The sequence below is a fragment of the Abramis brama genome (genome assembly GCF_963993115.1).
Source record: "Abramis brama genome assembly, chromosome: 19".
In the NCBI taxonomy this organism is placed as follows: domain Eukaryota; kingdom Metazoa; phylum Chordata; class Actinopteri; order Cypriniformes; family Leuciscidae; genus Abramis; species Abramis brama.
The window spans coordinates 6,053,823-6,080,393 of record NC_139981.1 but is presented as its reverse complement, the minus strand read 5'-3'; the positions used below and the strand labels follow the sequence as shown (position 1 = coordinate 6,080,393).

The following is a 26,571-nucleotide window of genomic DNA, read 5'->3' as shown; positions in this document are numbered from 1 at the left end:
TGTTCATTTGTTTGTTACTTTGTCCTTCAAAGATTCATAATATTGATTTATTTGACAAACTCGGTGTCATAATAGAAACACAAATTCTACTCATGAAATATGAATTTGTGTACTTTTTTTCTCTTTTTTTTGATATAAAAAAAAAAAGTACATCATTGAATGCATCAATTTATGCACCACTGGTTTTGCGAACCATTACGTTCATCTTGTGTTTTGTGAATAATGCCGATTGTCTTTTTCGAGATGCTCAGTTGGATCTAATTCGCCGATATCCACATTGAAACATGACGGCATTTACGATTTCAGGAAGTCGTTACGAAAAACTGACTCTGATATCCCCTTTAACTGGGTTTGTTTTTATCGACTTGTGATTTATGCACTCTTCACAAGCAATAATGTGACTTACAGGACCTTTGACTAGTGTCTTAAACTCTACTTGGCATTTTGCTTGACACAGTTTGAGCTTGGTTTCAGGAAACAGATTATACAACTAGATGTGACGTGTGAAGGCTGTAGTTCACCTGCATTGATGCAGGAGCATCAAGTTAGTCTGTAATCCTCGTGTGTCCTCATCTCAGGTGTGTGCTAGCCAAGACTTGACCATCACTTGTGTTTCTACTGCTGAGATTAATTCTGGACTTAACTCAGGCATATCAAATTGACTGTAATGCTGCATTTTTTTTTTTTTTTTAGAAACACAACAACCATCCATCAAAATAATGAATCCTGCTCCGCAAAACAAACTGTAAAAACTGATATCAGCCTCATAGCTGAGATAGTTGTACCACTAAGATGGATTTACTCAGGCATCTCACTGCATTTGTTTTGGTGGTTTGAATTTAAAGGAATAGTTCATCCGGTAATGCAAATTCAGTGATTTTTATTTGTTCTCTTGGCACTCCAAACCTGTATGACACTTTCTTTCATGGAAAAAGAAGTGAATGAGGACCAGATAGTAAAGCTCTTAAAAAAGGAACCATAAAAGTAGTCCATATGACTTGAGTTATGTTCGAGGCTTAAGAATATAGCACTCAAGTCTTCTGAAGCCGTTCATAGCTTTATGACTGACTAAACTAGCTTATGACTAGCTTTATTGTTAACTAAAACAAAACCTATTCAGTTGTTTTCGGCAATTAAAAAATAAAGCTGAATAATAAATATTAGATAAATCTTAAAGGGTAATTGCAAATGTTGCCTTTGCGATTTATGTTGAAGTACAAAGATTACTTGAAATAAAAATAAAGCTAAATGGAAATATAAAAAAGCAAACTAATAAAAATGACAAAAGCACACAAAATTCCTCAAACCTTAAAAATGAAAATGAAAACGAGAATATAAAAACAAAAGTTAATTCAAAATAATAAATGGAAAATCACAGCTGCTCTTAAGATTTTAAGATGATGTTCAAGATTTTCAGTGAATAACGAATTAAATTTGTCTGTTCACCACAAATCTTTCACGACTTCAAACGATTTTGGAATGTGTAGCACAAGCAGTCGTACGGACAAGATTTTATGGTACCTTTTATGGGCTAGTTCACCCAAATCTGAAAAGTGTCATTCCAAACCTGTATGACTGACACTCTTCTGTGGAGCACAAAGAACGCTGGGGTCCAAACAACATTCTCAAAATATCTTCTTTTGTGCTTCATACAGGTTTGGAATGACGTGATGGTGAATAAATTATGACAGTATTTTCATTTTTGGGTGAACTATCATTCATTTGGCATGCTTTTTATTTTATGGAGAAAAAAAAAAGATGCTTTTTGTTCCATGAAATGATGAAAATACAGGTTTTGAAACAACTTGTGGGTGAGTAAATGTGACTATTGTATTTATTTAATTTTGTGGATCGTAAACTTTAAGATTACTTTCAGATCCAAAGATGCAGTTGGCATGCGGTTGGAGCATTTGTTGCACCCCAAATCTCTTTAACTGTTCTGTAAGTCAGTGACTGCAACCGATGCTTGTGGTTCTCACCGTTTCCTGTAACCTGATGTCACATGTTGTTTGCTCATACTGTGGTTGAACACTAGGCAGAATATTAGAGTAAAGAAATCAAAAGAGCGTTACTCTGCATGAACGAGTCTAAGATGATGTTGCATTCGGTTCAAATCTGAGCTTGTGTGCTCCCAGCTGCAGTCGTGAGGTAGGAACGGTTCTTCAGTTGCTGACCGTCTTGTGTCGAGTTTATTAGGTGGTTTTGAAGTGCAACAGAACACTGGGGAATGGTGCTGTGTATCTGTGGGAGAGATTTCTGTTTTATGATCATTAAACAATTGTATGAACTCAGTTGTTGTCTCTCTTTTTTTGTCTTTGATCTGCACTAAAGATTTTGTTTTACATTCTTAAACCTGTTAAACATTAAAAAGGAGGGTTTTTAATAGATAATTGTTATATCAATGAATATTCTGCATTAAATACAACTTGCACTTTGTGCTCAAGTTCACCTGTATGCTATTACCATAAAAATAATTTCAACCTTCACTTCATCAGTGCACAGTGATGCAATTTTACATCTCAAAATGCAAAAGTGATAAAGTTTCCAGTTGCATATTGTTTTCATGAGTTATTTTATTTATCTGGATTTATTTATCTTATGAATATATGCAGTGTTGCAAATGATGGCATGTCCAGCTAAAAATCTAAACCGGGGGTGCGTTTCCCCGAAAGCATCGTTGGCCAACTATGGTCGCAAGTTCATCGCAATGTCCATTGAACTCTATTAGTAACGAGGGAACTTGCGACCATAGTTGGCTAACTATGCTTTCGGGAAACGCACCCCGGGTTAGTTTTACCTGGCCTAGATTCCATATGATGAATTATTCATATTCCCTGCAATATGTCCTGTTGGTAGTCCTGAGTTTTCTTCTGGGAACAGACTTTAAATAAATCCCGCCCAAGGCATATGCAAAATAAAGGGGCGGGGCCTAGTTGAGTTGCCTTAGTTGTGTATTGAAACTCGCGGTTTGATAAGAGCAGTGGCATTTCCGAAACACGCTTGAAACGGTTGACCAATCACAACACACTGGTCCAGTCGACCAATCAGAGAACATTGCGATTTTCAGAAGGAGGGGCTTCATAGAGACAGGAACTCAACAGAGCGTTACTGACAGACTGGGAAGAGAGGAGCTGCAACAATGTCAAATGTGTGAAAAATAAAGTTTTTTTTAACATTCAAGTATGAAAACCTATTCTAGTAGACCATAAAAACAAAATAAAGACTTCGAAAAAAATGGCATAATATGGCCTCTTTAAAATAAGCATCATAACAGTCATATAGTTGTATTTGAATGCATATTGGATATCAAATCAATATTTTAATGTTTTTTATATATATATATATATATATATATATAGATAGATTAAATAATTAGTGGTTATATTGGGTAAAATATTATATAATATTGTAATATATTGGACAATATTTTATATAGTGAGTCAATATTTCAGTATTTCAAATGACCCTTACCGGTAAATACATTTATTCCTAAATGGTTTCCTGCTCTCAATAATTTTCAAATCATTTTTTTTACATATTGCCTCCTTAAAGATAAAGAATGTAAGAGTGTTCTGTTGCGAAAGCATCAACACACACATTACAACCCATTAGCTTGAGGGAGCTGTGCATATGAACATAGATCAACCAACGAGGCAAGTCTGATTATCTGAAAAATAATACTACAGGGAAGGGAGCAATTCTGCATCTTGATGCCAAAGATTTTAGGAGTACACTAGTAATAGATCTCAAAGCTAAGAGACATGCGTTTAAAATCCTCCTGGTTTTTAGTCCAAGTTAAAAACTCAAACTGCCCAACACACAGTCAAGCATTGGAAAAATACATTTATTTACATAAATCAACCAGAAACTATAAATTCAGAAGCCGTATCTGTACAACTCATCCATTTATACAACATACATTTTCTGTATTTGGCATTATGCTTCATCTGTACAACAGGAGACATTAATGTGCCATGGAAATTATACAGCACAATTAAATGCTGAAAAATTTAAAATCATATTTAGGCAACAGAATAACTGTCTTGTAGTTGTAGATAAACACTATTTTTAGCAACTACGTCAACATTAAGCATGTTCTTTCAGTGTTACGTCTATCATCAAGAAGCTCTAATGATGTGCTTTAGCTCTATGGACAAATAATACTCGAACAGCTAATTAGGAATAAAGCGAAGTTAAAAGGTGCAGTAAGCGATTTCTGGGAAACGATGCACACTAGATTATGTTTAATAAATTCACACTTTAGTGTACTGTTGCTCAGTATGCCATTACTGCAATGCATTTATATACTATTTTCTCCCAGATGTGCTTCTTGAATCAGAAGTCATCAAACACAATGATTCAGAAAAAAAATTGGCATGTTCACCAAAATACATTTGTCCATCTGGACCATGTGACCTTTAAGACACACATATTGTCGTGGTGTAACAAAAAGGCCACTATTACTCTTAAAAGTTCACTGTTCTACCAGAGGCCATTTATCTATTATGAAACAGGTTTATTAACAGCAGTTATGAGGCATCCGGTTACCGTAATGTTTTAATAGAGTAATCGATCAAGGACCAAACACTCAGACTGGATTCTTAGTTTCTACAAGGCTCTTAACAGACTAAATCAAATTATCACATGATTTCTGAATTATAAAAGTGACTCCCTGAAACTCAGACATCAACACTACAAAGATGGAAAATAAAGTGATCGGCTGATCAAATTATGTGAAGGCAAGGCAAGACAATGAATTTCACAAAAGCTGTCAGGGTCATATTTCTCCCCAAAATCAGCATAAAAATGTTGTTTCAAAAAGCCTATTGTTAGGATTTTTTGCAGTTTTTTTGATTTGTGAAATATTTCAAATAAAGACATATGATACATACTAAATCTAATTCATATTGAAACAACAAAAAAAATCTAAGCAAAATATATTTTATGTTTGGGTGAAATGGGTAAATTTCTTTGAGCAGTTTATCTGAGAAGAACCACCACATAATAAAGGTTATTTTATTAGCTCATTATGAACTGCTTTAGATAGTTACGTTTGCCTTTAATGTTTAATATTCCATTTGTTAGGCTAATTAGTGGAGGAAGAATCAGCAAAAGTGCTTCACGTGAAACGGCATGTTGTCGTTTGCATGTTAAAGATACTTTAAAGCTTCAGAAAGATGTGGATTCACCCGAATATTTCTAATTCAATAAAAAACAATCACTTATTAATATAAAACGTTCTTTCAATATTTCTCTTTCTCTCAGTCTCTTTCTTAAAAGGTCAAAGCCCATAAAATAAGTAACACACGACTGTCTGATTATGTCGACTGAAATAAAGCTGAATCACTGTTCAAACTCCAAACAGAATAGTCACATTCACAGGGAAAAGAAAACCAAATCCAGCGTCAGTAAAACATGTCCAGTAGTGTGACGGCGCGGTAGTGTCTCTTAAAGCTGCGTGAAATCAGAATGCCGGTGGATGGAATCGGTTGATGAGCTCAGGCCTCTTCCAGCTCGGGGAAATTAAGGATCTTGCGATGAGCCTGTCGGAGATACTGCTGCTGCTTGAAATAGACCTTAAACGCCCCTTTAATAGCCACAAACGCAATGCCACCCTGAGAGATAGAGAGATAAAGGTCATCAGTATGAGGGTACATCTGCATATATCATAGACTTGGGGCCAGATTTACTAACAGCTTGCGCCCGGGCAAACCCTCTTTTGGCGTTGAAAAACTACTGTCAGGATTTACTAAAGACACGCAGTGAAAAATTAGGGATAAACGGTTGTCTTTCAAATTCCCTCTGCACGCAATAGGATATCACTACAACCAACCAGAGCGTTTTCCCACCAGCGGAGCTAGTTGATAGATTAAAAAATTACGAACACATCTTCCTTTTTTAAGAATGACTTCAGTGCCGTTCTTTGATCTTTTCTCAAAGAAAAGTTTAACTCCAAGTCTTCCAGAGTCGCGGACAAAGCCGATTCAAAAGGCCGCTGTTCGCCAGCAGTAGCAGCCATTCTTAGTTTTCAAGTAGCAGGGAATTCACGTGGAACCGTCGCAACTCTGTCGTCATTATGTTAAGCCCGCCCACCGACTCTATACACGATGTGATTGGCCTGACTAGAGTTTGGTTTTTCCAGGTCGCAATCCAACGGAGAGTTGCTAGACGACACCAAGCGTGCCGCACAAGCCCTGAAAAGTGAAGCCAAAACGTCTCGATCGCCCCCCGGTGACTGGTCCTAGTATAGGTCATAAGCCCCGCCTCCCCGTGTTATTCAACGGGACGTGAGACCAACTAAACAATTCAATTACACTTCAAATATCATTTTTCCAAAGGTGGTTTCTTTCATTTGCTGTCGTTTTTATCACGCTGATGTAAGTTCAAGTGTCTGTTTCAAAAATAAGTTGTTTTTTAGTTAGTTACGTGATGCGGTGGTGTGTAACGTCATGATTGACAGCTTTGATTGACTGGTTCTCCGAGCGAAGTAGTCACTGAAGCACCAACGGACATTTTTTTCGGGATCTTCGGAGGACTGAGGAGATTGTATTTACTTTATTTTAACAAGCCTCTTGTCATACTGCAATCAATTTTTAAAAAAGTGTGCAGAATCCACTCTCCCTGAGCGCATTCTGCGAGAGTGAGGGCGGAGCGTTGATTTCGCGGCTTTACTTCCTGCTCACTACTGCGCAGGTCTGGTCCCGAGATCGCTACTGCGCAGGTCTGGTCCCGAGATCGCTACTGCGCAGGTCTGGTCCCGAGATCGCTACTGCGCAGGTCTGGTCCCGAGATCGCTACTGCGCAGACTCAAGTTCCAATATGTCAGCGCCATATCGGGACTCTGGCGGCTTCAGTTCTCATCAATGGAAGAGAGCGAAGGGGCGTCGTCCATCTTTTTTTACAGTCTATGGATGACACTGGCTGCAAAATAAAATTTGCTGCCTCCAGGGTGCGTCTAGATTTCTAGCCTACGGAGTTTCCCTTTCAAACGCAAAATATATGGGAGCAGAGTATTTCAATGAATCATGCAAGGTGATTTTTTACTGGTATTTGCAACATTATAAAACGCCAAAAAAGCATGCTAGACCAGACGCTAACTCGCACTGCTCTTGATCGATTGAGTTGGGCATTATGGAAATGATCCGTCTGCTTCTGTGCTCTTTAATTTGTGTGTCGTCAGTAGATCACGCGCAGAACTTTCCACTCCCATCTGCACTGATTTTGGAATTGCGCTCTCATGCTAATCTGCCCTGTTTAGTAAATCTGGCCCATAGTTTTCCACCATATTCCTCGTACCAGAATGGTCCTCTGAAGATTCGAGTTGACGCTGCTGAACATCAGTTTACCCACGATGGTGGCGATGGTGGGGAACACGAGGGCTCCGCACAGGATCCGTGTGGCTGACACGTGATCGGCCAGCGGACTGGCCTCTGCCGGGATCCTGGGCACTGGGCAGCCGATACCTGCGCGTCACAAAATCTTGTAGTAAGCAATACAAGTAAACAGGGCCTAAAACTGACTAAAACCTAAAACTTGCCACATCTGCTAATGTCACAGCTGAAACTACTAGCCTAACTATTATAAATTAAAAACATTAATAGAGACGAGTAACAGTAGTTTTCAGGTGGAGACATAATCAAATGTAAAATGACACTGGATAGGCTTCACTGTATAAATAAACATTGTTTAATCCTTATTAAAGTTACAAAAGTTATTCAGTCAAGAGCACTGAGTGATTTTTTCTTTGTCTTTTGTTGTTTGACTAACATTGCAAACACAGATAGGAGCAGGAATATTAGGCTGCTGTCACTTTAAGACTAATGCGCTGGTCCAGTACTGATACTGATACACATGCGTTGTCTTTATCTACTATTTACGTTCACTTAAGCCATGACTGACTATGTTTACTACGATACTATTTTGAAAAAAATTGTGTGTGAATTTGTCCGTTGAAGCGCAAGAAGACAAGAAAGAGAAGCTCAAACTTGAGACGATGCAGCGCTGGCCCGTAAACTGTCTCGAGCCGTTGTTCATGTTTGTTCACGTACCGGTATATGTTCTCATAACATTGCATTGTTAGAATTCATAAAAAAATGTTACAGGCCAACTGGTGATTGACAAAGTTTTATATACTCAGATTTTTACTTGCATTTGGCATTTTCAGTGTTCATTTTAGCCCCTGCAAGTTGATGAACAGAAATATCAGCTGGTTTATTTTTTCATTGTGTCGTTTTAAAATTATACTGACAGTTTAAACTGGTTTCAAATATTGAATTTTGAATTAATATTGTGTACACTTCATTTGCAATCAATACATTTTGTATTAGTGTTAAAAATTCACTTTTCCATTAAGACAATAGAATTGTTTATATTTGTTTCTGTTGGTAGAAAGAAATGGCAGAAAAGATGTAGATAGAAATCATAGGTCATGATAAATTAGGAAATGTCTATAACCTAACACTAAACACTGAATATGTATTTAAAATATAAACCATATATATTTAAAAAATATAATAAATATAATTATTAAATAATAAACATAATAATTGCATTCAAAAGATAATTAAATACATGTGTGTATGTGAACATTTATACATATAAAGAATAATATAAATTATTTAATATAGGCACAGATTATATAATTTTTATATTATTATAGTTTTTATTAATATTTAGATTTTTTTTTTTGGTCATTTTAGTTTTCACTTTAATTTTAGTTAAAAATTTTGTTTAATTATGTGGTTTTGTCTTTTTTCATTATTATTATTTAGGTTTTATTTATCTTTTAATTATTTTTTTTTACATTTTATTTAAACTAATAAACTAAAAAAAATTAAATGTTGCCTTAACTAACTGAAATAAGATGTTCATCTAATATTTTTTTCTTTTTTTATTTCAATTAACAAAAATGTTTTCATAGGTTTAGTAAAAAATAATAACCCTAGTCCCCACTGACCTGGAAAGATACTGTTGAGGATCTGAAGCTTATTGGAGTATTTCCTCCAGATGCGGAGCACGTAATCTTCCCAGCGAATCATCTTCCCCAGAATTAGCATAACTGGGATGGTGGGCAGGCCGATCAACAAGAAGAGAGGATCGGCCCGTTCCATCACATCCAGACCTTCCTTATGACCCACAACCTGAGAGACGAACACAGACAGAGATTGTTAAGAATCAAATAATGCTTGTGAAATCAGCTGAGCTGTGAGTGACGTCTCACCTGCATGACAGTCACAGCCCCGTATGTGACGGCCGTCCAGTAAATGGATCCCACCATGATTCCAGCGGCAGCAAACGGGCAGGCCTTCGAGATCAACCTGTCTGCCAGATCCAGCACATACACCACCGGCCCTGGACACAACAAAAGTTGCTGCCTTCATTTTTGAGTACAATCAACTTGGATGTTGAAGTCATTTCAACTTAAATTACATTAAACTGAAATTAGTTGAATCTTGTATAACAATTTTTTTTGAAAATTGCTTAACTTATTTTGATGAGTAAAAGCAATGTAAAAACATGTTGTCATAACATATTATTGATCAAATAATTTTTTTTAAACATGCTCTTCCGGTATGAAATGGGCTTTTTAATGGCTAATAGTGATATCTTGAAATTCGGCGGCCTATACATTACTGATATACACGATAATATTTTCCCATGATAACTGAATAAACTTCTGTTAATATAAGCTGAATATCAGTTTATAACTACAGATATACCACCAATCAAAAGTTTGGGGACAGTGATTTTATTTTATTTTATTTTTTAGCAAGGATGCATGAAATTGATCAACAGTGACAGTAAAGACATTTACAATGTTACAACAGATTTCTATTTCAAATAAATGCTGCTCTTTTGACCTTTCTATTAATTATATATTCCTATGAAATAATTCTGAAAAAAGCATCAGTTTCCACAAAGACGTTAGTTAAAAATGTTTCTTGAGCAGCAAATCAGCATATCAGAATGATTTCTGAAGGATCATGTGACACTGAAGACTGGAGTAATGATGCTGAAAATTCAACTTTACCATCACAAGAGTAAATTACATTTAAAAAAAATATTATAATAGAAAACAGTTCTTTAATTTTTTTTATAATATTTCAAAATATTCGTGTTTTTAATGTTTTTTGATCAAATAAATGCAGTCTTATTGAGCATAAGATACTTTTTTTTTTAAAACAACCCCAAAATTTTGAAAAGGAATGTACTATTCTATACCCATATGTAGATATTAAGCAATATATACTGTATTATACACACAATTTCACACAACAAGAGGGAGACTAAATATAAAAAACAGGTTGATATTGAGGTCTGAATCATGTGACTATCACAGCAGGATCAAGAGAGGGTGATGAATCCAGAAATGAAAGGAGTGACTCTGGTTTCCGTCTCTCCAGCAGGGGGCAGAAGGTGCTATTCTGATGAGAAACAATCAATCACTCGGCCTGAGCCTGACTGTGTCATGATTATTCAACCAAAGTTCATAAGAGTGATAATCACTTTATCGTTGGTTCCATATGTGACCAATGATGATTAAATCCTACATGACTCATGAAAGTTTTACAACCCCTGCAAAGCACACAAGTCTCAATGACCTATGCTTTATGAAACAGTCCTAAAAAGGAATGAGGAAATACTCAAAAGTGGAAATGAAATCATGCAATATTTACTGACCTACAACCTGCTTTCCTCTCAACCTATAAATACCCTCCACTGCAGGAGATGTCTGGGACGACTCTCTGGAGACTGAAGAGGACATTCATTTCCTCATTTCTCTGCTGAATCATGACTTCATTTTCATTTCCACTTAACATTTATCACACACAGAGCATTTCAATCCAGTGCTGTACATGAAAGCACAGCTCTACCAACTAAAGAAAGAGTTTAACATGAAACATCTCAAGAATAGTTCAGATTTTACCTGAAAAATTGTAAGAAAATACATTTATTTTTGCATAGAGAAAATTAAGAGAATGTATATTTTTTTGTATTCTATTATTTTATAACAATTATGCTCAATTTAAAACCATTTTACTAAACTGTACTAAATTTAAAGTACTAAATTGCAGTAAAAAAAATAAAAAAATAAATTAGTATGATACAGATTTACATATATATATGTATATATATATATATACATATACACACACACACACATATATATGTAAATCTGTATCATACTAATGATACTATATATATATATATATATATATATATATATATATATATATATATATATATATATATATATATATATATATATATATATGAATGAATCTCAGGGTAATCTTTATCAAACTAAGTGAACTATAATTAAACTACAAAGAAATATTATTTTATTTTATCTCATTTTGAGGTCTGAGAAAGCTTTTTGTCTGTAGTACAAAACCAAAGAACAAACAACATACAAATCTATACAAATTCGTCATCTGACCAAAAAGTTCCTGTAAAGGTTGTGAGAAGTTTCTGTGTGTAAATTAGCCTTCAACGCATATTAATTCAGCTCTCAAATGCATAGCAGACACTTTCTGGTGTGTGTGTGTGTGGTGTGTGTTGAGATCACTGACCCCTCTCAAGAAAATGAATATGGAATATTCTGATGACAGCGCCGGAATCTGGTTGACTTTCTCTCTGGCGCTGCAGCGAGAATCTAATGTCTACTGGCAACAGGAAACATTCAGGCATTTTCTGCTGCCGGCCACAGATTCCGTTATTAAGATCATTAAAACTAAACTCCACTTAGCAGGAATACATCTGCAGTCTATTCTCTCTCGTTTCACACCAGCTGAGCAGCTCTGCCAAAGAACTGCTGTGAAACAAGGACTTTCTGTTCCCTACAAACCCTCTCCAATGCCAAGCTGCGTAAAACAACTTCAGTGTGATGTCATCTCAAGCTGCACAGCTCAGAAGAACATCTTGAAAGTTAATCAGGAGTATTATATTTAAAAAAGACAGATGTTCTTTCATCATCTTCGTGTCTGCCACTTTGCTCAAAGCAATTGCATAGCACACCATTCAATACCCATCTCTAAAAGACTCAGTTTCAAACCATAGTGACCTACCTAGGGAGCATTTAAAGGCATCATATAAATAAAATCATGTAAAATATCATACAAATGCAAATACACAACTGCTAAATTATGCTGCTTTTTAAGATTAAGATAGAATCATTTAGGTCGAATTCAGAGAACATACTTAGAACATCCTTTTTTTTAACAGTTGGAAAAAGTCTCAAACCAAATGTAGTACCTACTATACAGCAGTGAATAGACATCATATAGAGAGTAGACCGCTCATAGGGTTCGAAACAGCACAACTGTCTTCATCATTGAGTAGAGAATGACATGTGACAATAATATAAAAAAATAAATAAAATTACTGTCTAAATAACTGATTTCACATAGGGAAAAGGAAATAAATTGAAATTTAAATCACTTGGAGGTCTGAAGTAGCCTAGAAATCTAGACGCACCCTAGCGGCAGCAACATTTTATTTCGCAGCCAGTGTCGTCTAGCAACTCTCCGTTGGCTTTCGAGCTGGAAAAACCAAACTCTAGTCAGGCCAATCAAATCGTGAATAGAGTCGGTGGGCGGGCTTAACATAATGACGGCAGAGTTGTGACGGTTCTGCGTATATTCCCTAGCCTGGAAATCCAGACCTAAATCTAAAAGATTAAGGGTCTGGCATCGACTAATGAAAATCGGCCAGCTCGAGGGGCGGCACCAAGCATGCATTTGAAAATCTCACTGCACGCAACTGGATAACACTACGACCAATCACAACAATAAACCCCATACGCTACCAGGAGCTAACTGGTAGATTATACTCTTACCGTATCCAGTCGGCAAAACAGCAAAAACGCACTTCTTGCAAAGTAATGATTTGAGCGCCGTCTTCGAGCGCCAAGTCTAACTCGTTCATTGTAGTGGCCAAAGCCGTTTCAAACAACTGGTGTTCATCCATAGCCATCTTGCAATGTTTACTAATGACTTCGACGTCACAGCGCTGTCATCATCTGTTTAGCTCGCCTCTGGCCCGCCTATATCAGATAACCCGATGTGATTGGTGCAGCTCAGATCGAGGGGCATATTTAATGAGCATCATTAGAGTAAGAGGCATCGCCAGAGTAAACTCACTGAGCAAATTCAACTTGTGCTCTCGTGAGAACTCTGGATTACCAGGGTATATATTCCCTGCTACTTGAAAACAAAGAATGGCGGCTGCTGCTGGCGAACAACGGTCTTTCGAATCGGCTTTGGCCGCGACTCTGGAAGACTTGGAGTTAAGCTTTTCTTTGAGAAAAGATCAAAGAACGGCACTGAAGTCATTCTTAAAAAAGAAAGATGTGTTCGGAGTTTTGCCGACCAGATACAGCAAAAGTTTAATCAATCAACTAGCTCCGCTGGTGGGAAAACGCTCTGGTTGGTTGTAGCGATATCCTATTGCGTGCAGAGGGAATTTGAAAGACAACCATTGATCCCGCCCCTCGGATTGAGCCGTGCCAATGGTGAGTTGCCAGACCCAACATCTTGATGTGGGTCTGGCTTGCCCGGGCTAGGTCTGAAGGCTTCATACATGAAATAACTCTATGGGTTCAATGGAGTACTGCATTCACCAAGACATCACGCATTATTATACCCTAAATATAAAATCCAGCAAACTGAGCCCGGAACATGAACACAATGTGTCCCATGGAAGGAATGAGAGTGTTTGTGAAGTATGCACTGCATTGTTATGCAGGTAATGTGTGGACACAGTTTCCCGTCAGTCTGATGTGAAAAGACGTCCTTGTCTGCGGGCTGCTGAAATCTGACAACTGAATGTGCCTCATCAGGACTTTCATCTTTGTTACCAACAGTACAAGACAAAGTACAAAACATTCCTCATGTCAGAATCTTCCTTCAGTCAAATCAGCACAATCTCTAGTCCAGGGGTGTCCAATCCTGCTCCTGCAGGGCCACTGGTGAGATTTTAATTTTTTTTATTTTACAATTTTAAGTTACGGTTTTCTATTTTAATGTTTTAAAATTGTATCTATTCCTGTGATGGCAAAGCTGAATTTGCAGCATCATTGCTCCAGTCTTCAGTGTCACATGATCCTTCAGAAAGGCTCAATGCTAGTTGGGATGCTGCCTATGTAGACTGCGAGGCAGTTCACTAGGCTTTAGAACAGAACATGTAGTAAAATCAAGATCGATTCATGAATTCATGAATCTGACTTCACAGTTCACACAGCATATCTACCCTCACTAGTTTCTCAAGTTTGAAAGTTGAACGGGGATGATTGAAGCAATTTCACAGTCGGCCACGGTCACCCTGACAACCGTATCCCAGAATAACCCCATTGCTGTGGATAGAGACGGAGAGCGAGAGAGGACGACAGACTGGCCCTCTGGAGATGCAGTCTGAGGAAGAGTATTAGCACACCGTGAAGAGAAACTAATGCTGTTATACTCTAACCTGATCAATTACATAAGCAATGAAACACAAGAGGATGAAAAATGACATTTCGTTTCATGAGCAGCGGATTACTGGAATCACAAGCAAAGCCTCATCACCAATATCAAAAGAAGGATTTCTCTGGAATCAGGATTGACCTACTAAGTATAAAAAAAACATGCAACTATTCATAACTACTGCAGTCACATTTGATGAAGTTTGATAAAGTCTATGACAGCGAAAGCATGTCACAAATGTCTAGAATTCAGCTTGTAAAGTGTGGTATGTAAAAGTGAACTGTGTATTATATTCCCAGCAATGGCAGGGACGATGTATTGAATATTTTCACTTTCAACTTGGCCATTAAAGGTAGAGTAGGCAATTTCAGAGAAGCTAGCAATAGCAAGCTAGCTTTGAAAGCCTGAGATCCCACCCTCCCTTCAGAGTGTTTTTAATGCCACACCACCTTCAAAACACATGATCGCACACAACCAGAGCTGACTTGTACCACCTGACTGCTGCAGATTCATTTCAGCGTTGATAGTGCTGACATAGAAAAGCATTCATCCGCAGAACGTCACGGGTTGCCATCTCGTAATTACGGTTACAATATGGCGTGAACGCAGCATAAGCTTGATGTTTTAGTACAGGAGGAACTGTAAATGAGGCTGCTGTTTGTTTGTGGTGCTCGGTGACTGTCTGTCTACTACTCTAGCCTTACTGAACGCACTGATGCCTATGCTGAATACCTATGTGGACAGGCAGGTAGGACATCCTATCAATGCATTCGGACCAAATTCAATGATTGGACGAACATTTATTGGTCCTGAGACTTCCTCAAAATATATATGTACATGTTTTAATATTAAGACCACTTTTATTATTGATTGCTATCAGGATGAGTTTCAGCCAGTATAACAAAAAGTGTTCATGAAAAAATTGCCTACCCTAGCCATTAAAATAGCTTTACAATACTTCCTTATTTCATAACATGAGTATGGGAGCGTTACAACTCTTTGATGATTTTAATATCATTTTAATATCAACTCTGCCTTAAACCTCAACAAAAATGTTCTTAGGATCTGTTCACACAGAAAATTATAAGAACAAAAACTATAACGATAATTATATTAAACTACTGATCAAAAATTTGGGGTCAAGAAGATAAAAAAAAGAAGAAATATTTACTTTTAATCAGCAAGGATGCATTAAATTGATCAAAAGGAACAGTAAAAAAATTATAATATAACAAAAAAAATTATATTTCAAATAAATGCTGTTCTTTTGAATTTTCTACTCATTCCAGAAAAAATGTATCACAGTTTCCACTAAAATATTAAGCAGCACAACTGATTTCAAAGTTGATAAATAATAATAATAAATGTTTCTTGAGCTACAAATCAGTATATTAGAATGATTTCAGAAGGATCATGTGACACTGAAGACTGGAGTAATGATGCTGAAAATTCAGCTTTGCCATCACAGGAATAAATTACATTTTAAAATATATTCAAATAAAAAAACAAAAGTTATGTTAAATTGTAATAATATTTCACAATATTACTGTTTTACTCTATTTTTGATCAAATAAATGCAGCCTTGGTGGGCATAAGAGATTTCTTAAAAAAAAAAAAAAAAAAAATCATACCGACCAACTTTTGAACATATTTAATCTTTAACATGTTAAAGTGTCACTACATCATCAAACGTAATTGCAAAAACAACAGGTTTCCTGACTATATATTCTCTCTGTATATTAAACACTGATACAAGATCAGATTTTAAAAGCTGACTGACACTTCAGCATTGAAGAGCTGTCATACCAAGCTTAGGGAACACGATGAGGTACTCAGCATTGCATTGTGGGCAGGCGACGCGTGCGGTGCTGTTTCCCCTCTGCTTCTCATCAACCCAGCGCTGAAGACACGACTGATGAACCCACTTAGTGGAACCACGACAGCGGCACGGGCGCACCCACTCCGCTGTACGATCATCCTCATCTGTGGCAAAACACACCCAGCAACTCCTGTAAAACACACGGGAAAAAACAGAGACATCAGCACTTGGCTTGCTATGCGTTACTTCCTACTATGATTCAGGGCAAAGTATGAAAACATAAAGGTGAGGAGAAAGTTTGTCATGTTATTGTGTAAAGTTCAAGGCTCAGCAGACTATAGCTGCAGGAGTTATTTTTATAGTTCAACTCTTTAAAGTATCAAGGGAAAAAAGAAAACTGCAGAGTAAAATGGGTCAGTGACTAAACACAAATGAAACCAGATCATGAACATTTCCAAACCAATGTGTTCAAGATAAATTAGTTTTATTTACTAGGGGTTTATTGAATTTAAATAATATGCCAATAAATTACTCAAATTATCACAATTGCATGCACAATTCCAAATGACCATTTTTTACAAATAAAGATAATTTAAAAACAATTAAGATAATTTAATTTAATTTTTAGATTATTGCGGCAAATCTCTGAGAAGAAAAGATTATATACAGAAATCAAAGGCTTCTGTCAGGCGCTTCATACATAGAACCTTTTAGGTGTTCCCATCATGGGATAATTGTATGCATTTAGTTTTAATTGATTCAGTTTGCATTCATAAAATTTTATTAAAATAGAAAATGAATGCAAACTGAATCAATTAAAACTAAATGCAAAAAAACCCCAAAACAAATTATTTTAATTAAATTTTATGAATTTAAAATAGCCTGTTAAACATGAAAGCATTATGCATAAGACATTTCTCCTTATATAGAACCTTATTGGCATAAAGCGTTCTTTAAAATTGTGTCAAGAATTGCGTTTCTATATAGAAACCCATTAAACCCTTTTTTCTAAGAGTGTAGACAAAAAGATGCTTTAAGACATTATTTTAATGTCCAGCATCACGATAATAATGTGGATCCTGTAAATAATCCATGGCAAATCTGTCAGTGTTTCTGCGCTGTCGGAGGAAAGACAGAGACTTTCTCTCAGGTTCCTGCGCCAGATTTTCCATTCTGTCCGTTTTTTTGAATAAAACATGAGGGATGAAGAGCGGCTCAGGTGACCGGGATCGTGAACCTCCTGTAACCATCACAGACCCAAGAAAGCCTAGATTTGAAATTTCATGTACCTCTTCATCTTCTATAAAACATGACCTGATCTCAATTTAACACAGTGTCATTTTTCAGATGTTAAAATCTACAGAGAAATCTTTCTGTTCTGATTTTTTTTTTTTTTTTTGGTAACACGTTACAATGAGGTTTCATTTGTTATATAATATGAACAATCCCACAGCATTTATTCATCTTAATTAATGTTAATCTCAACATTTACTAAATGTTTAAGATCAATAGTTGCATCTGTTAATTATTAATGCACTGTGAACTAAAACATTAACAAAGGTTAATAAATTCTGTAAATACATATTGTTCATTGTTAGTTCATGTTAGTTAATGCCTTAACTAATGATAAAAAAATGAGACCTTATAGTAAAGTGTTACCAAAAAATACTTTATTAAATAAAAAAGTATTGGTATTTACAAAACAAGCAACGGGTGGACGATGTGTACAATTTTTGTACATTAATTTTTTTTAGATTTACAATTCTATTTTGTACTGGATAACAGAACTAGAAATTAATTTTAGATTAAAGAGTGACGAAAGGAGAGGAGTTCTCCATGTTTCTTAAGAATCTTCTTCTCCTGTTCCTGTAACCCAGCCTCCATCGTGACAAACATCAGAAACACAATCATCCGCGTGAAACGCGAGACATCTGGCCGTCGCCCCTCACTCAAACTGTGTTCATTAAGCTGTGCCGTCAAGGTCAGACAACCAGATTATCAGCTAATAAACCAGGTGAAACAAATTGTGCTGTGAAACAGAATCTGATTTAAGCTTGTTTGCCTTCACTCAACGGGCGTAAAGTTTCAAACTACAGCTTATATTATCCACAGTAAAATGTATGACATATGATAACATGATGAGATTTTTGTCTGTTTTGAGAAAGAAAAATGATTCACAGATACATCATAATTCTTGCATTAATGAGTGTGCTTTAAACCACAAATAAATCAAATTAAAATCACTAATAACATTTTTAAATATACAAAATATAATAAACAATTTAAATAAATTATGCATAAATATTTAAATATACTACACAAATAAATAATAAACTAAATAATAATAATATATTTTTTAAATACTTAATTTATACAAATAAATAACAAGCTACTACTAATACATTTTTCATTAGAGAGGACAGGGTTTAACAATACAGATTACATTTTTCTTGTCTTAGTTGTAAATTAATGATACTTTGAATCAAATAAAATAGAATTGAATCATGGTGTTGTTAAAAGATTCCCAGCTCTAATAAAAATAAATACTAATTAAAAAAAATTAAATATACAAAAAATAAACTATTTAAATAAACTATATACAAATACATAATAAACTACTACGGAATAATTAAATATATATATTTTTTAATATTTAAATGAAAAACTACTAATACAAAATCTCCTACTCATTTTTATTAGAGAGGATCTTCTTTCCTTATAATACAGGGTTCAACAATAAGGTTCTGTAGTTAAAAAACGTTTTTCTTACTTGTAAGTTCATGATTCCCTAAATCAAAATCAACTAGAATTAAATCATGAGTCGTTAAAAGTCGTTCCAAGCTCCAATATTTTGTGGCCATGCAATATAGATCATAAACCCTGTTCTTCAGGAGCGCTGACTTATGTTCAGATCAACCGACTTTTACTATGATAACATAAACGTGCATTAATTATAGCACCTTATCTCCACATGTGCAAACATAACTTGAGAATAATAAGGCTAATAAAACTTTGACTTTGTCCAGCTGAACAACTGCGATCACATTCTGTTCACAGCTGTAACCGAAGACATATGATGGAATTACTTTTCAGCACTGTTTGCGATTATGTTTATGATGGTTAAAATATCTCCAATATACCGGACCATTTCCTGTTAAATCGTGTGAATATTCCAGGAACAAATGCAGGATTCTCGACCTCTAGATTGTCATTACTTCAGTTCTTGCAGAATATAGCTCTAATGTCTATAAGATACCGTGAGGAGGGCAGAAAGCCGATACCACTCACCTTTCTTTACATGTTAAGAGCCCGGTTACACGACACAAGAAACACAATCTATACAACAGCGAGGGGGGTCTCTGCAACTGATAACCCTAATAATAGCTTAAATATCCTGAACTCTAGAGCCCTAACACCGGCTACTATTTCACACAGGAAGAGTTTTCATGGATAAAGTGGCTAATTTTGCTATCGTTGACTGATGTTGCTTTAAAAACTGGAATGATGAAAGTTTAGATGCTGTTTGGAAGCAGTTTGTGGAAAAACTAAGGGCCAGATTTACTAACAGTGCAAACCCTCTTTTGGTGTTAAAAAAAAACTACAACTTTTTGCGGCTGATCTTATTGCTTATGCGTTTAGGAGTTTCCCTTTCAGACGCAAAATTTATGGGAGGAGAGTATTTAAATGAATCACACAAGGTGATTTACTAAGGTTTGCACTCGTCAATTTACTGGTGTTTGCTCCATTATTTACCGCCCAAAAAAGGCTCTTGGTAGATTGTGTTGGTCATTATGGAAATTATCCTGTGTTCTTTAATTTGTGTGTCGTCAGTAGATCACGCGCACAACTTTCCACTCCCACCTGCGCTGTTTCTCATGCTAATCTGCCCTGTTTAGTAAATCTGGCCCTAAATGTATTATTAAACACTGAACAAACTCTCCAATAAACCCCAAACCATAAGTATGAGCAATAGCATCAAAAAGAAGGCCAACGGTGTTACAAACACAAACTCTCCTGCATGTTCTCATTGCTACACAGATCAGACTGTATTTAAAGAGGCATTAAAACCTCGGCACAATGCCTTTATTCATCGGCCATGGTCACGTGACTGTGGGAACCTGAAAAACCTTTCAGCCAACAGCCAGGAAGAGAAACTTCCATCACCAGGGAACCGAAAAAGAGCCGAGCATCACAGGAGTCTCCGAGATCCAAGCCGTATAGCCTAAGGCTGCCACGATTATGACATTTTATCTGTCATATAAATAACTGCGTTTATCCAACTGCATTTTTATTCATACCATATCAGTTAAATACATTTAAATGTAAAAAAAAATTACACTGAACATGGAAGCAAACATATGATTTCCCTTTTTTGCCAAATATTTTTTAAGTTTAGTGTTTTTTTTCTTTCTCATATTTAAAATATTTAAAAATATAAAATGTTTTCTTCATATTTTGGTGGTTTAAGCAACCTTTTAGGGTCATTAAAAACAAATATACCCTCACTTTTGGCCACTACTCTCTCTCTCTCTCTCTCTTTCTCTCTCTCTGTGTGTGTGTGTGTGTGTGTGTCCCATTATTCAAGTCCAACAGTTTTAAACAGAATTATTATGTGATAGATTGTGACTAGTTTACAGTTGGTTTCACCAGTTGAGCACTATAGCTACATTAGAGTTCATGTAACTTCAGTCACTGTTTTCCAGTAACGTCAGTCATCTTGAACTTGTGGTCTATATTTGTACTGGGAGGGGGGGTCAGATACGGCCTACTGCTGATCCACAAACACACACACTCTCTCCCCTGTGGTCAAAGTCACAAGACCCATCCACGAGATCACGTTTCACCAGCAAACGTATAAAGCCAGGAGAAACATGAATTCATACACCACACAGAGTTACCAGCATACTTAAAACTACATTTATGTTTGACATGTTTAAAATACAATAAAAAAAGAAATCCTGACAGCAATTTCCTCTTAGAAATGGGACTATTCCAGGAGTAATACTGCAAAAATCCCAGTGCAAAGCAAGAAACACAATTAAACCTTTCATGAGCCAAATATATCAAAATCACCATGAAATCAAGATAGAAAATTCTTATTTTTTATGGAATATCGAAGTATTTAATTCATTTATCTGTGCACATCATTACTTTTTTTAATTGACGTGTCCTCATAATCTTAAATTAAACTAACTCCCTCTTGCAACGACATCAGATCGACCAATAGCAAACCACAATTCCCCAACAACCCATCCAGTCAATTCCCCATGGAAAAAATCAAGTCCTGCCCTACATTTTATTTTATTGTTTGAGAAGCCGTTTCATTCAGATACGTCACAATAGGGAAGAAAAGACTCAACTTCTGTTTCATGCCCACTTTAAAATCCTGTAAATCTTGACTCCCAGAAAATGCAGAAAGCCAGTCGTTCATATTTTGGTTTGCTGTTTTTAATGCTTAGGGTTGAGGATTTTAACAGACCACTAACACTAACTACTATTCTTTAGCACTTGTTACTTGTTGTTCAAGTAAATGAAACATGCGCTATTTTTTTTTTATCAATATATTTTATTACCTACATGTGAAGTGACCATTAACCAACATCAGAAAACCATGAACATGAGAATGTGTTGTTAAATTATTAAAATATTAACTTAAAATCTAAAATCAAAACAAAAACTTTTGGGAAACATCCCTGCACTATGAATATGCAAGTCATTTTGTAGTTTTGTAGTCAATTTTGTAGTCAAGTGCTCTAACAATCACTAAAATAAATTAAAAAGGTACAGTACGTGAAAAATTCATTTGCTTTATTTACAAATAAAACAAGTTTTAAATAAAAATTAAACAACATGAATTTATGAAAATGCCAGATTAAAAAAATAAATAATAATAGTAATCAAGGATAAATTCAACTGGAACTTACACTGAAATTACTTTGAAAACAAAGTACAATGCACCCTGTCATGGAATATTTAGGGGCCATTTATACGACACCATTTTCAGCTTAAAAAAAATAAAAAAAATAAAATAAAAAATTGCCCATTCATTTATACGACAATTGAGTTTTGAAAACATTCAAGGTGCATGTTTTTGAAAATGATAAAGCTATTGTCTCTGTTTAAACAACAAAAACGTGAATTTGTGAAAACAGTGACGTGATGCGCATGCGTATTAGGTGTTCGGTCTATAGGCGTGCCGTTTTATTTTTTTACAAAGTGACATCGCCAACTACTGGCCTGGCAGCAGAATACAGCGTTTTTAGTCGTTTTCGCAGATCAGTGTGAACGGGGATCATTTTAACAACGTTGTCACCATGTACGTGAAATGCGATATGTTTTTGTGACACGCTCCACTAACTTCATAGAAGACGGCAGAAAGCGGCATCATGTTTGTTTTCTTCATTTTCTGTATGACCATAAATTACAGTATTTGAAGTTGTTTCCGCTGTTATAATAAGTGGGCAAACGACATCATCCAGATGTGCCAATCGTGAGCTAGGCAGAAATAGACTACAGGAGTTTTATTTTTCATTTTTCTATTTATTTTGTACATTTATAACACAAGAGATACTTCTCAGTTTTGTAGCTGATTGTGATCAAGTAACTTAAAAAAAATAATAATCAGCCCTACAAAACAATATGACGTCTGCAAGAGTGCACTGTGTTCACTGCTTAGTGCTGAATACACTAAAGGAGGCTGTACAGTACCAACTACCTCAGGGAGGACAGGGAGGTGGAACAAACTGTAATTTGCACTGTCTGTTCAAAATAAATGAACAGAAACCAAGCATTGGGGATTTGTTGCTTTTTCCTGTTGTACAGAACTCGTATTGATCCGCGACCCCAAAACCAAGGTACGTACCGCTCCGTGACTTCTGTGTACCAATGCATTTCTAGTAGGCACCATGCAAAACCACATTTCATTCAAACAGAACATAACACCGATAAGGTCCAAAAGATGATGGATTATTTCATGACTTTTGAAAAAACAGCCTGTTTTATCCATGATGATGTGGAAACACATCAAAGCTGTGCCGGGAAAAACAATAAGGCGGAGAAAGTGAGGTTTAAAAACAGCCAAAATAAATGGAGCCAGCTTTCTGAATACCGACGAGAACAAAAGAGGGTGATAGAGTGTCTGCCACGTAAAGGTCAGACAGGATTTAAGCATGACCCCGTCTTTTCAACCGGTGAAGAGCTGCATTGCAGAGAGAGCAGCTGCGGGTGGCAGGCCTTGATAAGGCCGTGTGTGTGTGTGTGTGTGTGTGAATCTGATAGAGCTTCATGCTGCTGAACGGCTATCTGCTTCACACAGACCTGTGAAGGTTGTTGCCTCAGTGACGGACATTAGAGAAGGATGCAGGATCCATTTGAGAGAGATGAGAGCTTTCACCATGACAACTGGCACAGATATGCCTAATGTGCCAATAATCCACTTTACTAACAAAGTGCAGTACTTTCCCCTAAATATACTTTTACTTGAAATGTAAACAGAAGTATGAGGAGACGACGTGTTCAAAAATCATATTTCCAAAGCACACTACTGGTCAAAGGTTTGGGGTTGCTAAGATTCGCTACGATTTTTTTATGTTTTTGTAAGAAGTGTTCACCAAGGCTGCATTTATTTGATCAATAATACAGTAAAAAAAAAAATATTGTGAATTATTATTGCAATTTAAAATAACAAATATATTTCAAAATGTAATTTGCTCCTCTGATTGCAAAGCTGAATTGTCAGCATCATTACTCCAGTCTTCAGTGTCACATGATCCTTCAGAAATCATTCTAATATGATGATTTTCTCGTTTCTAGATTTTCTTGTGCTGATTAATGTTTTTGTGGAAACAGTTATGTATGTTTTCTTTGATGAACAGAAGTTCAAACGAACAGCATTTATTTGAATTAGAAATCTTTTGTAACATTATAAATGTCATTACTGACACTTGTGATCAATTTAATATGGAGGCTAGTTTCCGATACGTAATAAAAAAAATACATAAAAAAGGAAATTGTTTACATTTCGCAATTCAGACTTAACTCGCAATCACAAATGTCACAATTCTGAGGGGAAAAAAGTAAAAATGCCAGAACTGTGAGTTTATATCTAGCAATTCTGACTTTTTTCTGAGAATAAAAAAAAAGAAAGAAACCAGAATGGCAAGATAAAAAGTCAAAATTACCGTTTTATGATTTTTATTCTGTGGCGGAAACAAGCTTCCATAATTGAATGCATAATTGTTGAATAAAAGTATAAATTTCTTAAAATAAAAAAACTACTGACCCCAAACTTTTGAATGGTAGTGCATGCATACTAACATATAAAAGATTCTAGCATCTTGCTGTCGAGTGGAAGGACAGATTTGCTAGTGTGTGTCACATCATTTTCTAGTTCATTTTGCAAGCGCTGGCCCTCAGGCAAACAGGACAGTCTCAGTGGAAAAACATGGACAAGGTCAGGACACCGAACAGCTCGACTCCACGCAGTGACCCAATGCATGATTACTGAAATGAGAACTTGTCCACGTCATCTACCAAAAAATGCTCTATATTTCGAAAATCTGCAATTATAGGGAATATACAATATTTATGACCCATGAGGGTCGATCTGTAAAAACTGACCACACCAACAGTGTCATTATAAACTTCTCCAGGACACAATGTCCTCCTAGCTGGGTTCATTAAAAGTAAAATCTCATAATACTCAAGAATCAACATCACACAAGTCATGTGGCAAAAAGCTTCATTGAGCTTTTCCAAAAACCATGCAAGTCAGATCAAACAGACAATCATGCCTCTAATGACTTTTTAATGACTGTTTTACTATTAATATTCTGGGGTCAATATAAGTTAAACTGTGTTTGTTGATTAACTTAGAAAATAAACCCCAATCATACCACAGATCGTGAAACATACAACAATGGTAATGTAATGAGCATATATTAAGTCAAAATGTGTTGACATAACACTATTTTTTTTCAACTTCTGAAATGACTATGTAAACTGGTAAACCCAGTAACATTTGCAATCACATGAAACATACAAAGATAACAAAAATGCTAAGCCAAGATTTACATCTAAACCAGAAGTAATCCCACCGCTTAAAAAGAGAATTTAATCAACTTAACAGCTCAAATAACATACATTTGTATGCAAGAAGTAATATAAGCACTTTGTATAGCCTACTTTATAATATGACATTACAAAATGCATTTATGCCACATTCAACAGAAAAAAACAGCCTTTCACAGATAAAGTAACTTATTTAATGTAACTTACTGCTCACATAACTTACTCTTATATAACAGCCATGCTAAGCTTAGTATCTACACATAGCGAAAGACCACATTAATTATAACAAAATTATTATTACGTTTTTATTATTGTCAATTATGTCAAATATGATTTTGTCCATAATAAAAAAAACATTTTAATAACTATTGTCAATAATGACATTACCATGTACGTATGTTATTGTTTCTGTAGTATAATATAGTTAGCCTAAAATAATTGTCAAAATTGGAAAGAATATAAAAATCAGTTCTACATATCGTTTTCAAATATGCAATCGGTTGTAAAAAATGTACATATTGATATTTAGAGCAGGGGTTGGTAAACACTTAAGGATCTACAAGTATAAACAAATAAACAAAGGAGTAAGACTGAATCAAAACAAAATTAAAAGGCCAATTCAAGGTCACGCCCCCTCGCTAAAGACGTCACATCGTGTAGATAACAGACTATTTAAGAGCATAAACGCTCTAAACCGGTAAGCAATCACTCAGTAGCTACTATATATTGTTCTTTAAGAATATTTATAACTATATAAAAGCATATATATGTGTATATATACTGACTGGCTGCTTATGTAGCTAACATTAGCCGTTTGTTTACATTATATTTTTTCCACTCACCTGTCCACAATCTGCTGCATCACAACCGCTCCCTCGTCTGCCATATTTACATGAGTCCTCACACTTGGTTACTGACTGAAAACTAAACTATGATAATAGTTTAATAATAGAGATTTAATCGTCAGGCCGCAGTGAATCGTAACGCCGTGTTAAACACGCATATGAACACCTTACTGACATCAAGCAACAGCTGGAATCCGATTATAAACCATTTAAATTAAATATTACAAACTGATCTGTTAATGAATATTCATAGATGACTGTATTTCCAGAAACACGCAGTGACTCCATTGACTGCGCGTGAGAAAACGCGAGCGGACGCAACACCGCGCATGTGCGAGCGTTAACTTCACTCTCGCGAGGCTACAGATGCACTCTG

General features: G+C 35.7%; 1 protein-coding gene across 1 annotated transcript; it reads right to left on the bottom strand.

Annotated features, from left to right (window-relative positions):
- Positions 1–3,826: 3,826 nt before the first annotated feature.
- marchf5 (membrane-associated ring finger (C3HC4) 5) lies at positions 3,827–26,569 on the bottom strand. The gene is made up of 6 exons (XM_084093517.1): positions 26,193–26,569; positions 16,269–16,471; positions 9,221–9,351; positions 8,957–9,140; positions 7,297–7,463; positions 3,827–5,615 (listed from the first exon to the last, which is right to left on the bottom strand). The coding sequence occupies exons 1-6, from the start codon at positions 26,234–26,236 to the stop codon at positions 5,499–5,501; spliced, it is 846 nt and encodes a 281-aa protein (XP_083949643.1). The 5' UTR covers positions 26,237–26,569; the 3' UTR covers positions 3,827–5,498.
- Between the last annotated feature and the right edge of the window lie 2 nt (positions 26,570–26,571).